At 39.9% G+C, this 15,800-nt stretch overlaps 1 protein-coding gene and 1 long non-coding RNA gene across 8 annotated transcripts in view; both read right to left on the bottom strand.

The window, feature by feature from the left end:
- The window catches only part of LOC124268657, a 28,538-nt gene extending 25,624 nt beyond the window's left edge, over window positions 1-2,914 (bottom strand). The window contains exon 1 of the long non-coding RNA XR_006896319.1: window positions 2,809-2,914. This is a non-coding gene — a long non-coding RNA (uncharacterized LOC124268657). The remainder of the gene's footprint in view (window positions 1-2,808) is intronic.
- Window positions 2,915-4,651: 1,737 nt separating this feature from the next.
- LOC124268655 lies at window positions 4,652-14,276 on the bottom strand. Of its 7 annotated transcripts, none has more exons than XM_046703629.1 (6): window positions 13,941-14,276; window positions 12,807-12,987; window positions 11,073-11,233; window positions 9,180-9,287; window positions 8,400-8,533; window positions 4,652-6,963 (listed from the first exon to the last, which is right to left on the bottom strand). In XM_046703629.1, the coding sequence occupies exon 6, from the start codon at window positions 6,581-6,583 to the stop codon at window positions 5,498-5,500; it is 1,086 nt and encodes a 361-aa protein (XP_046559585.1). In that variant the 5' UTR covers window positions 6,584-6,963; window positions 8,400-8,533; window positions 9,180-9,287; window positions 11,073-11,233; window positions 12,807-12,987; window positions 13,941-14,276; the 3' UTR covers window positions 4,652-5,497. The 7 variants fall into 4 exon arrangements, with proteins under 7 accessions (XP_046559585.1, XP_046559589.1, XP_046559586.1 ...); XM_046703630.1 differs by having other exon boundaries at window positions 13,945-14,276; XM_046703631.1 differs by lacking the exons at window positions 12,807-12,987; window positions 13,941-14,276 and having other exon boundaries at window positions 11,073-12,711.
- Window positions 14,277-15,800: the final 1,524 nt, after the last annotated feature.

The following is a 15,800-nucleotide window of genomic DNA, read 5'->3' as shown; positions in this document are numbered from 1 at the left end:
AAAATGCATGACACACTTTTTTCATCCACGATCCTTTCAGTGATAACACACAATTTATATACATTAAAAAAACAGTTTACAGCCCTCTGAAATGCAAATGTTTGCTCACGCATTAGAAAGGCGTGCATAAGAAGTGATTTCAACGATCAAATCGCACACAATATAAGCGCAGTATGCACATACGCGTTTGTTAAATTGCAATTTATATTTGAAGGTTCTTATGTATGTCGAATATAGTGCATGGTATGTCCGTGTGGACTAGATGCCTTATATCCATTTTCATTAATTAAAAACAGTCATGTTTCTTACTTTGATAATGTATTTTAGAAAGACAAGTTATACATTTAAAAAAAATGTCCAGTGTCTTGTCTCAAACATATTCCGATTTCCGGAATCCTATCCACCTTAACAACCAATCACGTTGCATAACACTCCCAATCATTTCACAATGTGTACTATGATTGGTCATAGACTACCAAATGGATGCTAGATGCCATAGACCCGAACCAGGAATGAGGGAGCTTCAACATACAGGGCCAGTGATCTACCTTTGGATAATCATCTTTAATGCATGATGGTAAGAATAAATGTTCTAACAAATAATCGTATTCTTCATCTTTAACATTAGAAATATATTTGCCTTATTAATAACTATAGCTAAATTTTGAAAACTAGCCTCTATCTGTATTTACTGATGCCTCATGGGATAGGATTTGGGAATGTATGAACATACAAATAGGTTTTTAATGGTTTAAGAAGGAAAATGTTAGACAGTTTAATGAAACCGGTCGGGACAGACCATGCTGTTAGCTCAGACCCAAGTATAAGGGGTGTTAAACTGATATATTTGCAACTGAAACTCGATGTGCGCGTTCTCTCAAAGAGCCAAAGATATTTTAGATCCAATATTTATACACCTACCACTAGTTGAAGGTAGTCAGTACATTTTGTCATGGACATGCATTATGTAGCACTGAACAAAATGGAGATGGACAGTGGTCTCAGAACAATCAGAAGTTACAACAGTACGTCGTGTGTGATATAACAACAGCAGGGAGCAACGAGAGAAGAAGGATGACCGATTGTTACTGAAAACAGGTCACCATTACCCAGTGCACGTGTAATGGTCCTTTATCTACCGTGTGTCACATACGCTTCAGAACACACTTGATGGTCCTCACCATGCTATATTGTGTAAAGAAATGACTGAGACAGGTATATACTTACTTTAACATCATCCGGGTTACGAATATTGATATGTTGAACACCAGTAACTATCCTCCGTTCCTGTTAAATATCCTGATTAATATTGCATTTTGCATTTTGTCCTATCTTCGGGCGGTGGGGTAGCCTAGTGGTTAAAGCGTTCGCCCCTCACGCCGAAGGTCAGGGTTCGATTCCCAACATAGGTACAATGTGTGAAGCTCATTTCTGGTGTCCCCGCCGTGATATTGCTGGAATATTGCTAAAAGCGGCGTAAAACTAAACTCATTCACTCACTCATCCTACTCCTATCTTGATCGAGAATTTGTAGTGTACAGACGCGTTGGTGGAAATCCCATACTTACTTCAGTCATAACGTGCAGACCCAGTCTTTATCTGACAATGAATCTGTATATAAAACGTGACCAGCTAATCAATGGTCATGAGCTACAGCATGAGTCACATCACAAAAGGAAAATCCATTGCAACCAGATGCAGGTAAATTGTCATAAACTGACTCTCTGGAAAATTGTTCCATTTGTTCATTAGTTGCAGTGAATGAAGTCACTGAGCACGATCGAAAAAAAGTTAGCGGCAAAAATGCTCCATTAAAGGAATATACGTAATTGTTACACCCAATCTGTGCAACTGCCCACTCCGTGCATAGGGCAGGTCGTTTGTCCAATGCGTGCAGTGTGCAGAGGGCACACAATTATCTGCTCAAACAATTTTCTACACAAATATATGCATGAAATGTTGTGAATGAAAAACAGTTCTGTAAATATTTCACAATGCGGATATCCAACTTGTTCATTTCACGCAATGGACAGGTAATTGGTCTACCCAAAGCAGGCACTTGGAATGGTTTTTGTGTTATATGTTTTGTTATAATGTGCAGTTGCACAGATTGGGTGTGACGTGCGTATATTCCTTTTGTGACTTCATATTTACATCTACAAACATACAACTACCAACATCATTCGGATATAAAATAATACTCATCACTCTACGCAAATTCACAGTTCAACTCTCACTTAGTGGCAGTCAATTATTAAACAAAACAGTCTGTCCTACTATGCGCCATCAATGAGTTTTAGCAATGCAACACTTAATTTTTTTGTTTTGGATTAGTCTATCCTTTCTCAAGTAAGCTATAATTGTTTGCCGATAAAAACTATATATCAAAAATGTTCTATGATATAACACAAATACTGCATGATGCAAAGATTACAGAATACGCTGCTCACGAATGAAGTATTCCTTTACGGACACGACTCGAAACAAGGAAGCAGTTAGTGGAACGTGACCAGCATACAGCGTACAGGTACAAGCATGTGTACATCTGCACACACGACACCTCCTCCTCAAATATGTTCAGTGATCAGATATTAATAAACATTGGATCTATTAAGTACTCACATGGTTTAAATTCATGTCGAGCTGTGTCAGACACCTGCATGCCCAGGCAATCGATTGTATAAAGTGTAGGTATTCATTGTTGAAGTACACTATAAAGTATTCGTGATCGTTGATCACATATATCTGGAAGTCTCGAAACGTTACCACAAAGGTATGTAATGCTAAAAAAACATCTCATATACTCACCTCCATAACTTCCGCAGCAAAGAAACAACGGCAGCATAAGGATGACTCCATCTATCGCCATGATTGACTGTAGTTGAAGTAGTTGTAGAGTGACGTCAATCTAGGGAATGTCACGTGACTGGTAGCGCGTTGATTTGTTATTATGTAATGCTTATTGGTTGGGTAAGAGGTATTATATTGTATTTGTATGCTAAGAACATTGAAGGGTTTTCAAGGGTTGACGGGATAGAAAAGGTATGCAGTGTGGAGGTTTGAAAGAGTGTGTTCCTTATCACCGTCTTAGTTATGGGATTTTTATTTGCCTCGTCGGTGCATTACCCAAAATGGCTGTATTCTTTATAACCTTCTTTTAAACATCAACAACGTTCCAGCAATTAAACTTTTATCAATCGCATATTATCAAGTCAGTATTTAAAACCAGATAGGATTAAGTACGCGAGAAACAAAATTAAGCACCACTTACTTTATATATACATATGATACAGAACTACTAATAAGCTAAGTATGTTTCATAAACACCTGCTCTGTCATCGTATCGCATGGTCACAATCAGTGGGTTGTCTGGTCCAGAGTGTTTGCAAACAACATTGTTCGGATGTAATACCGCTGAAACTTACATATACTCATGATATAGTGAGAATTGTACAATCGACTCTGCTTTTAGCAGTGATTTCTTATGGCTTTGGAAAGGGTTTTGTCACTTCTGTTCTATCTGATAAACTCATAATAAGTTTTGTTGATAAAGTGACTCGAACATATTCAATAATGAAGTTAAAATAGAGCATCAAGTGACATGTCTTGTAACTGGTTGTTTACAAAATATAATACTCTATTCAATAAGAAGCCACAACAAACGTGCCTTTGCCATGCTTTGTATCTGGTCCATGGCAACATATATTTGAACATCTCAGCACCGTGATCGCCTCTATGTTGATCATATTTGGGGCGAGAGAGAAAAGGCAAGCAGCAATATTAGGTAAAGGAAAACAGCTGGTTGACAACGGTCCATGCTTGAGGGAAGGATGAAAATGAACGCTTCCAACCAGGGTTTCATTCAGCCAGGAAAAGTTCAGATAGACATTACCCAAATTTTACTTTAATTACAGAGGGGCTTTGTAAAACTCAGCTTTTATCCCATATTTCTTCCTCACTAACCAGAGCAGCTGGAATCGTCCCCCGAATCACAAGTAAAGAGCGCGATAGTGTTAGGTGGTTAACAATAAGAAACACCAAAAACTCAATCAATCCTTATTCAGGTGAGGTTCTTGACAGGCATTTAGAAGTTGGTGTTCAAGTAAAACGCAAATATTATGGATGACAACTTCTTCTTTATTGTTTGTCATATACGTTCAAGGCGTAAAACACATCCCATTCAGTCACTTCTATAACATTGTCAGTGTAGACAGGGATTCAAACCCAAGAGTTAGTGAGTGGGTATGGGTTTACGCCGCTTTTAGCAATAGTCCAGCAATAACACATGCGGAGGACAACAGAAATTCAAACCCAAGATCATAGGGTTCTGTCTTGACCAAGAAATAAAGAGGAGGTTGTCATCCATAATATTTGCGTTTTACTTATTCAGGTACTTTCGATTCCACGGACCTGTAGTACATATAGATAATTTGCACATAATTTTAATGCAACAATGTGTGGTATATACGAGTGAGTATGATTAGTTTTACACCGCTTTTTGCAATATTCCAGCAATATCACGACGGGGGACACCAGAAATGGGCTTCACACATTGTACCCATGTGGGGAATTGACCCTAGGTTTTCGGCTTGAAGAGCGAACTCTTTAACCTCTAGGCTACCCCACCGCCCAAGTGGTATAAATACATAGACATGGTTTTATGTGTTTATTTTTATGGACTGTTTTAAAGATATCGTATTTCCACAGTATCTGTATCATTACAACAGTGCACAGGAATATATCAGATTTTTTCAATTGGAGTTGAGTCAGATACACATAAAAGTGAAACGTTATATTCATCCTCGTTAGCTCGATAGTGACACATTTCACATTATCGTTCTGACCTTGGGGTTTTTAATATCGCCCACACTGGGTGCAAAGATCAGGGAACGACAAACTCGTAAAGCTTTATTGACCTGTAATAATTAGGACGAAGTACAACAGTCGAGCTTTGAAGTGATCGAGTAGCTGGTATAAACAGACAGGAAATCCGTAACGGACAATGACCTTTAACCACGAACTTAAAGTCCCTCTTCAACATGGTGTTCAAACGGTTGCCGACATGGCCCGCCAATGGAATCAACGTACCAACTTCCTTGTAGTAGGCTTATTGACATCGATTCCGTAGACCTTGACTGTAACCGGAGCCTCGGTTCACAGGCCAACAGGCCTGGGAGGGTGACTTGAGCCTATTCGAATTAACAGATTGACAGTGACATTGGTCTTTTGGAGAGAGGTAAATCTGTCCTCAAGTCTGTCGTGCGATCTTGCGGCCTAGGATCCAAGTACTGCATCGTATAAGTGACATCTGTACATTGCTGAGAGCACCAAGCTCATAAGGCGTTCAAAACTCGTGAAGATAGGGATGACTTTTGTGGTTTGGGACCCTGTGTAATGGTGTCTTCCCATTCTGCCTATAGTCCCATTCTGCCTACAAGTTAAAACATGATACGGTCCAGTGATCAGGAAGTGAGGTTAATGTGCTGACCAATTCACCTCAGGCCTTCCTGTGACGTCTGCTATCCCATTCAGTCACTCCTATAAAAGCCAGAAACTGTAGATGAAATACGTTCAAGGTATAAAACACATCCCATTCAGTCACTCCTATAAAAGCCAGAAACTGTAGATGAAATACGTTCAAGACGCAAAACACATCCCATTCAGTCACTCCTATAAAAGCCAGAAACTGTAGATGAAATACCTTCAAGACGCGAAACACATCCCATTCAGTCACTCCTATAAAAGCCAGAAACTGTAAATGAAATACGTTCACGGTGTAAAACACATCCCATTCAGTCACTTCTATAAAAGCCAGAAACTGTAGATGAAATACGTTCACGGTGTAAAACACATCCCATTCAGTCACTTCTATAAAAGCCAGAAACTGTAGATGAAATACGTTCAAGGTATAAAACACATCCCATTCAGTCACTCCTATAAAAGCCAGAAACTGTAGATGAAATACGTTCAAGGTATAAAACACATCCCATTCAGTCACTCCTATAAAAGCCAGAAACTGTAGATGAAATACCTTCAAGACGCGAAACACATCCCATTCAGTCACTCCTATAAAAGCCAGAAACTGTAGATGAAATACCTTCAAGACGCGAAACACATCCCATTCAGTCACTCGTATAAATGCCAGAAACTGTAGATGAAATACGTTCAAGGTGTAAAACACATCCCATTCAGTCACTCCTATATATGCCAGAAACTGTATATGAAATACTTTCAAGGTGTAAAACACATCCCATTCAGTCACTTCTATAAAAGCCAGAAACTGTAGATGAAATACGTTCACGGTGTAAAACACATCCCATTCAGTCACTTCTATAAAAGCCAGAAACTGTAGATGAAATACGTTCAAGGTGTAAAACACATCCCATTCAGTCACTTCTATAAAAGCCAGAAACTGTAGATGAAATACATCCAAGGTGTAAAACACATCCCATTCAGTCACTCCTATAAAAGCCAGAAACTGTAGATGAAATACGTTCAAGGTGTAAAACACATCCCATTCAGTCACTTCTATAAAAGCAGAAACTGTAGATGAAATACGTTCAAGGTGTAAAACACATCCCATTCAGTCACTTCTATAAAAGCAGAAACTGTAGATGAAATACGTTCAAGGTGTAAAACACATCCCATTCAGTCACTCATATAAAAGCCAGAAACTGTAGATGAAATAAGTTCACGGCGTAAAACACATCCCATTCAGTCACTCCTATATAAGCGAGAAACTGTAGATGAAATACTTTCAAGACGTAAAACACATCCCATTCAGTCACTTCTATAAAAGCCAGAAACTGTAGATGAAATATGTTCAAAACGCATAAAGCATATTTATCTCAATGTTATTCGCTGTTATCCAGCCTGGTACTACGGACATTTTCGTGCTTTTCATTGTCCAATGGACGACTTCTCCTCTTGCAGAGCTCCTACATTTTTTTACAGGTGATAAATCTGAAATAAAATGTTTGAGGAATGTAACTCAGCACATAAAGTAAAACAAAAAGCATATTACACAATGCGTTTCGAATGCTGCAAATGTTATGTGACGCGTTAGCTTTGTGTTTAACTAGCGAGGGAGTGAGTATGTGCTTTATGCCGCTTTTAGAATATTCCAGCAACATCACTTCGGGGGACATCAGAGAGGGGCTTCATACATTATACCCATGGGGATTGAACCCGGGTCTTTGGCATGATGAGCGAACGCTTTAATCACCAAGCTACCCCACAGCCCTTGTATTGAACTAAGTGCTACCTCCATTTATTATGTATGTGTCCTCAAGGCTGTACGCTCTGATTTTTTGTCGGATTGTCTGTCGGATAGACTTCGGGTGATATTTTAAGCGACATGCACTGCTCGTCTTGCCGTGCCACACATGTACAAAGCGGATGTCACACTTGTTTAACCCTTTTAAACCCATTTAGAGAGTCATTGTTGAGTAGGTTTAACTGAGCACCGCAGCGTAACTGACAACAAGAGGGTAAACACATGGCGGACTGACATAGTATCAATGTACGCAACGTTCCTGTTTGATCACCGCGTGTCAGCTCAATGTGGAAGGGGGATGGTGGGGTAGCCCAGTGGTTGAAGCGTTCGCTCGTCACGCCGAAGATCCGAGTTCGATTACCCACATGGCTACATTGTGTGAAGCCCAATTCTAGAGTCCCCCGAGGTGATATTGCTGGATCGATGTTACAAGCGGCGTCAACAATGTTTGCTGCTGACCAAAAAGAAACCATTGTCAGTGTAGACAGGGATTCAAACCCAAGAGTGAATGAATGGGTATGGGCTTACACGGCTTTTAGCAATATTCCAGCAACAAAAATTGCGGAGCACACCAGAAATTCAAACTCAAGATCATAGGTTTCTGTCTTGACCAAGGGACCAACTGCACTCGGTGGTTCATGTCTGTACTGTTGGGCACGTACCATTTGTGCACATCGTGGCGCAAACCAGGCATATTTCTCAGTGTTACCACCAGTTTATCTTCCCATAGCCGTGTTAGTATGAAACGATTATGGTGTCGAATCCCAGATTCTTAGGATCCCTGGTTTGTGAGCAGCCTATCTTTGGCTTCAGATTAGTGGTTTACGTAAGTAACCTGTAAACAGTACTATTCCGGCTCCCTACTTCCCCAAAATAATTAAAATAATTAAATGTTTATAAGATTAAATAAATAATTAGATAATAAATAAATATTGAACATTATGAAATAACAAATAAAAAGTTAATATGTTAAAGAAATGTAAATGTATAAATACAATTCAACAAAATGTTTTGTGTGTAGAGATATCTTGTGGTATCAGGCTGCCTTGGAAAAGATATACTGTTCAAAGCGGCATTAATTAATCTAACTCACTCAGAGTTCACCTTACACAGCGACACATACCATTGCTTGTTTGCAGGGACCATTCTTCAGGTAATGGATGACGAGGCCGCCAAAGAAAAGACTCAGATTTATAACCAGCATCACACCAAACACTGCCGCTAGGACGAGCAGTGTCGGTTCCTGGCTCTGTTCCTCTGGAAAGGAAGAAGTGTCCAAAAATGATAACACGCATCTTTGGATTGGAGTAGTACAGGGATTGATAGGCAGATGAATAACGACTATGAAACTACGCGAACTCAACGTTGTCGAACATTTCAAGGTAATTCAAGTCATCCGTACTTCGGGAAAAGCGGAGTCATTATGTTATACATGTGCATGTTTGTTTACAATGAAACTGATAATTAAGTAGTTAACACTACGTTCTCAGTCCGACGAAATTGCATCGCATTATCCATTCTTCGAGACAAACGGAGTCACTATGTAACGCGTTTCCAAAATGTGACCCACAGGGCTCAGTAAAATGATAAACCTAATTAACGTTCTCGTTATCTCGAAAAGAAATCCAATTATACATTCTTTGAGACAACCGATATGACAATATAAGAGACGAACTGTCATCTAGATCAAAGGGAAAGCAAACCGAAAATGAATGATAGAATAGGGCCTCGGTTATCTGATATAGTCCGCACGCCTCTAAAAGAAACACGCGAACTACGTGTTCCGGGTTGACCTGTAATTTAAGAGAGCTTGTTTTGACACGTAGTGGTATTACTCTGTGCAACATGATCGCTTATCGACAGCTTCTGTTGTGAGCCATGGTGCATAACTGTGTCAACCCACCTACAGCATGTTGAGTCAGCCTCTGACATGTAGCGGCATGAGGCCGAGTAGGAACTCCCGTTACGCTAATGGTGGTGTGAACTGTACTTGGCTCTTGCTCCGTCAAATCTAAAAAAATGGTAAAAAGAGAGATTGATACATAGACACTTTCACATCTACCAGATCTGTATATTTCCCATGTGGAACAGATTATTTGTTCAGAAATAAATGTCAAATGCGTTGGGGTGAGTGAATATTGCTGAACGCCGCACGGTATTCCAAATACATTACGGCGGTCTCTACAAAACCATAATAGGATAGGCACCAAACTTTATTTGAGCAATGGTCCATTGGTTTTCATTGATACCATTTGTCCTGCGAACACATAAAACACGCCAGGGAACCCATGACCATCAAGGCTGACGTTACCATTGATATACGAGATTATGAAAAAAGAATTATATGAGTTGCACCTTTGAAATTGCGGTGCCCTCCCTCCTCGATATTCCCTTTGCTCTATTGTCTTGTGATGCCCCTATTGCCAGCTCATTTCCTGGTACTCTATTCTTTGGCGACGATCCCTATTCTCTGGCTGCACCCCTGTTCTTTGGTTATGTCCCCTTCGGTTGGTACTACCGTCCTATACATTGACGACACCATCAATCGTTGGCAATTAACCAATTTCTTGGTGGTACCCAAATGTTCTTTAGCCCAAAAGTCCCGTTCGTGACGATGTCCAATTATTTCTTGTCAATGCCCCTTGTCGTGTCAATGTTTTATATTCTTAAAAATCCTATACGGTTATTTTTCTGGGTTTCTCACCACCGAAGTGGTTATTTGTTTGTTGTTTGTTGATTGTTGTTTGACACTCCATTCAGCAAGATTCTAGTTATATGTCGTCATTCTGTAAGTAATCGCGCCAAGACCAATCAATCTAGTGTTCAACAGCATGACCTACGCGATTGGTGTCAACCAAGTCAACGAGCCTGACCACCAGATGCCCTTAGTCTCCTAAGCAAGCATGGGCTGCTGAAGACCAATTCTAACCAGGATCTTCTCGGGTCCACCAAAGTGGTAACCGTGTGATACCTGCATCACTTCTGGATTCCCTTGTGAAGCCCATTTCTGGTGTCCCCCGCCGTGATGTTGCTGGAATATTGCTAAAAGCGGCGTTAAACCAAACTCAGTCAGTCAGTCAGTCTGGATTCCCTCCTGATACAACTGGAATACGGGCAAAGCCACGTTAAACCCATTTCACTCAGCATCCCATAATGATACCTTAAAAAGCGCTGTATTGAAATAAATGTTCAAGACTGCTATTCAAGACTAAACAAGTCAAATTATCTTTCCTTCTATAAATCCGTTAAAACTGTCTTTGAAGCTGAATAATATTTTTTCAGATACTTTACCTAAAGATTTATTAAGGTTGTTTGTTAAATTACGATGTCAGTCTCATAATCTCAAAGTCCAGAAGTATAGGTAATGTAATAGTGATAACGTAAATGATATAACCTGCACACGTTGTTGTTTACATGAGATACAAGATGAATATCATATTACTCTCATTTGTCCATACTGAGAGTCTCTTAGAAAATTGTATGTACCATCCTTTTATATCAATACTCCCACAAGGATGAAATTCTGTAAGTTATTATCATACATAGACTTATCATTGATAAAAAATGTTGCTATCGTTTTAAAGAGAACCCATTTTTTAAAATGATCTCACTGTACAACCACACCGTATTATGGCTATTGTGATGTACTCTGGGCCATGAGGCCTTAAATTCTGAATAAAGTCTGTCTGTCTCTTCTAATGATACCCCAACTCTCTAGTGATGTCCCCCTGTCCCTTGCCTATCACGGTCATTGCATAACATATAACATATTCCATTTCCAACAAATATTACTTACTCAAACAGTAGAGATGGCAGTCACTGAGGATGCTGACCGTACCACAGGCATCCTGCGTCTGGCTACATGGCACGCAGTGACGTGAATCCTCGGCGCAGTACTCCACTCCGACTTCACATAGGTCTCCATAGCAACCAAATGTGTCTGTTGGGGCAGCCAAACTGTTTTCAAACATAAACTCCAGAACGATATATACAACAAGTTTCATTCCGACAGAACAAGAGCACGAATCTTGAGGAGATAGGACATTGGTGTCCTAAAGGATGTATTGACAGACCACAGACTCACGTAGAACATTTAGGACTTGAGTGACCGAAGGCTCATGTAGAACATTTAGGACAGTCTAATCATGGGTGACCAAAATGCTCTCCACATGGGCATCACACTGTCTTTGTCTCCCCTTTGACGTGGCTAGAATATTGAGGTGAGAAAATGACCGGCGCAAAGTACTCCTGAAATTAACATGTCTCCAGACTTACAGATGGACATAAGCTTAATGTACCAATGTGCATGTATCAATGCCCGAACATGCACGCCTATAGACACTATATACAATTTCATGTTTGCATTCTTAACAGGTGTGTTATTTTGTCAGCTCCTTGTGTCAGATTGAATCTGTTCAATATGACTAGCTACAGTACTGCTTATACATTTTGTTTAAATAATTACGTTACTTCATTCAGACACACGGAGTGTTTGAATGCGAGGCCCTTTTTATTGCTTAGTCGTCACAATTGCAGCTATAGTGCATACAAATAGACCTGTGGCTGTTGTGTGATTTATGCACCCACCATGTGGTGTCAAGTGCTGACGACTCATTGAAGATAGTGACAGATATAGTGTATGTCTGCATACTTGTGTACCACTTTCCTCTCCATGGAGATGGGTGATTGTGTGTCATATCAGAGCGGGTATTACGTATAATTATGTAGTCATTACTATTGACCAGGTTGTCGTTGTACAAAGAGATCTTAACGTTAAAGTGATCGTAATCCCCATACCTTAACATAGACTTACGACAGGCGTAGCGCTAAGGTTGCTCTGTAGAACGGTACCCAGGGCCAACTTCCACAAAACGATCTTAGTGATATGATGACCCTAACTCCTAGACTCTAACACATAGTTGTAATAGTCATAACGCTAAGATCGTTTTGTGCCGTTGTACAGCGCAGGGTGCCGTTGTACAAAACAACCTTGGAGCTCAACTGTCGTATGTCTTTGTTAAGGTGTTGAAGTTACCATCACCTTAGCGCTAAGATCTTTGTGCAAGTGGGTCCAAGGAGCAAGTGCAAGTGTGTTAAAGTATATGAGTTATGATCAACTTTGCGCTAAGATCGCTCTTTGCAACGGACCTCTGTCCGTTTCACAAAGAGATCGTAGCATTACGACTGTCGTAAACCTAATTTTTTCGCCACTATAAAACTGTTAAAGTTGTGATCTCAGTCTCAGATCCATCGCTCCTGCTTCAAACATATACATCGAACGCAGCTCTACCATCTGATCTACCATCAACGTTAACGCACAGTTCGCTTTTTGAAACTCGTCAGCTCCATCATCAAATATGACCAGTAACTGTTCTCTCAAGCGCTCATCATCAGTAGTAGCTGATAAGGTTAGAGAAAATACAATGTTCAAAACCCCAAGTTATCTCATTTTTCACTTGATGAACTGATGAAGAAGGTTGACTCGGATGGGATCTTGCTTGACAACACATCAAGATGCAAAGTGAGTGACCTGCCGAAAAACGTTTGGATGCAAATCATCTCGCATGAATCCATCAAAGTCAAGGATGAAGACGTCTGGAAAGTTCTTCTGTGTCCAGCCGTGAAGAAGGAATCACTTCCAAGATAATTCGATGTACTTTTGAACACGCAGTATTCCGAGGCTCTGGAAACTTCAACCCACATGATCTTCGCTGGAAAGGAACGTTAAAAAAACAATCGGTTATTTAATAAAATCAGATTCTTCCACTGCGTGGAAGATGGGGTGGAAGAAGACGAGCAAGAATAGTAACTGGTCTGTCAAAGTCAGTATTAAGTGAGTATTAATTTGAATCTAAATATTTTGTGCAACATTTCATTGATAGTTGATAATGAGAACATCAACGTATTGTTTTATATTAAGATTATTTGTTCTGTTTTTATCTATCTGTCACAATTCATCTATCTGTCACAATTCATCTATCTGTCACAATTCATCTATCTGTCACAATTCATCTATCTGTTTATCGCTAACGTTTGCATAATGTTAAACATATTTTTTGCAAAATGTCATACGGATTGGCGAACAAGCTATTAAGCTTATTTGAACGTAGCTCTAGTACATTGTTTTCAAAAGCTGGATACAAAACTATAAACTAATACATACAAATTGTCAGATTGTCGTGTATGTGGTCGTGTATGTCTAGTAATAAAAACGTGTGCTGCAACACGAAATCCGATTATTTTTGGAAATGCATTAAAATATTGAATGTGTATAAATACATTGAGTATGTTATGCTCACAGTAATAATTTAAAATGTTTGTTGAATAAAGAAAATGATCTCTCCTTTTCCATTTAGTAACCAATTCCTTAGTGTAAATATCATAATATACATTATCATTGTATCTTCGCTGTAGCTTTAACATGTGTTTAGTACCTTGCACTAATTCCATGTTCCCATTTGTTTTGAGCACACACACACGCGCACGCACGCGCACACACACACACACACACACACACACACACACACCGACAGTGAATACCGCCCCTAACAACTTTCAACTGAGGAAGAACACCGATGAGCCTATCATTCACGTATCGATTTAGTTACGTATGTTTTTCTCAATAAAAACGTGAAACTTTGATAAATATTTGTTGTTTACTCACTCACATAAGGCAGTTGTGGATGTGCGTCTTACATCTCATGGTTAGGACTGAGCTTTTACAAAACAGTTACGATTAGTCATAAGATTATGATGATCTCACTTTTCTATACATTAATACTAAGATAGGATCATCTTAATCCTATGACTAATCGCAGTTGTTTTGAGAAAGCATGTCTTCACTTGTGAAAGAGTCCATGTTCATCCTACGCACGTTGCTGTGCTCTTTGTCCTGTGTATGTCAGGAGAACATCCGAAGCATATATGTTGAGACGAGTCAACACAGCTAGACGACACACATGTTATGGTTGGTTACAATCGCTTCTGTGAGCGTAATGTATGTTATACAAATATCCCAACTGAGAGTCTCTTAAAAGACTGTCTGACCTACATTGAACAATATGTTCAAATATGTTGGGGCAAATACTGACAAACTCGCTTCTTACAAACTACCGTATTTCCTCGAATACAACCCAGAATCCAGGTTTTTTTAAGGTTACTCCACTCTACGATCACAAACGATATTCAGTTTGCATTGAAGGAAATACGACAAAAAGGTAAGTTTGATGGCGACGGAGGCACATGACAACACTGAATCATCGTAGTAAACATCGAGATTTGATTATGTTACTCTCCGACCGGGTCGCTTATCACAACTAAGAAAGACAGACACAGATAGATACATGATCAAAGGAAAATGTTAATAATCACAAACAAAAGCTTTCCCGCTTTTGACCAACTACCAAATCCATACCATCTGTATTCTTTATTTTGAGGCAGATGCGGGGGTAACACTTACTCAAATCGATGTAGGCATTGACAGGGTTAGCAATGTTAAATTGGAGGGGACCCGCGACCGAAGTGACGAAGGTCTTCCTGTCTAGAAAAAACGATACAATAGCCTATAATGGTACATTTCGGTGTATATATTGCGCTGCCGTGATGAAGGACACGTACAGCAGGTTGCTGACCCATGGCAGTAAGTGCCCTGTGAAAACAAAGATGGGCATCCACCCGTGTCAGTGTTTAAATCTCTGTGGTCACTACCCTCACCCATCCAACACTCGTTTTCAGGACCAATCATCTCTCTCAAAATGGTGCATACTATGCAAACAACAACAATAATGATAGGTTGACATTTTCAATATTTTATTTTCCCCGCTAACAAGAACACTTGACAAAAAAAGACGCAGGAGGTAACACTGACTCAAATCGATGTAGGCATTGACAGGGTTAGCGATGTTTATATGGCGGGGACCCGCGACCAAAGGCGGCACCACTGACATTTATGGACCGCAGTCACCAAAGGTGGGGGTAATTGAACCCTTTTGCATGTGGATGGCCCTTTATGATGCTTGATCAGACACAATGTTCGCAGTTGTGAGGCGGATGTTCTTGCCAAAACGTCAGTACTGTTTTACCTTTTATAGAGTAAGCAGTACTGTGTTTCGACTGTTCATAATCTTGCTCCTTGAGCCCGCATTCAAATGCATATTGGCCTTTATTCCGGTCATCTTCAGTGCTAAAATAAAATACGTTCACTCGACCAATGGCACGGACTTCTTCAGCACATATTTCGGGGCAAAATCGATTGTTCCACAGTAAATCCTGAAAACAAATAAAAAAAACACGTGTCACATATTTGTTTTTCTTATTATTATAGGTTATTTATATAGCGCACATATCCACGTAACTAGTACATGCTCAAGGTGCCTCGATCATTTTGATGTCAGTCTCAACGGCACATCGTATTATCAATCTCAAATCCCTTGGGAGCATACAACTCTTGCAGACACTAGGTGCACCGAGTTATTGTGGCTTTTCCATCCTTACGAGGTACCCATTCACAGCTGGGAGGACTGGG

The sequence above is a fragment of the Haliotis rubra genome, unplaced genomic scaffold (genome assembly GCF_003918875.1).
Source record: "Haliotis rubra isolate DU_JTF1 unplaced genomic scaffold, ASM391887v1 Scf1397, whole genome shotgun sequence".
Taxonomy (NCBI): Eukaryota; Metazoa; Mollusca; class Gastropoda; order Lepetellida; family Haliotidae; genus Haliotis; species Haliotis rubra.
Note: the sequence above shows the minus strand (reverse complement) of the source record. Positions and strands in the feature narration are given on the sequence as shown.

Coding starts and splice junctions, on each gene's coding strand:
- LOC124268655 (XM_046703629.1), bottom strand. CDS start 6,583: ATGGGATGTGTTTTACACCTTGAACGTATTTCATCTACAGTTTCTGCT.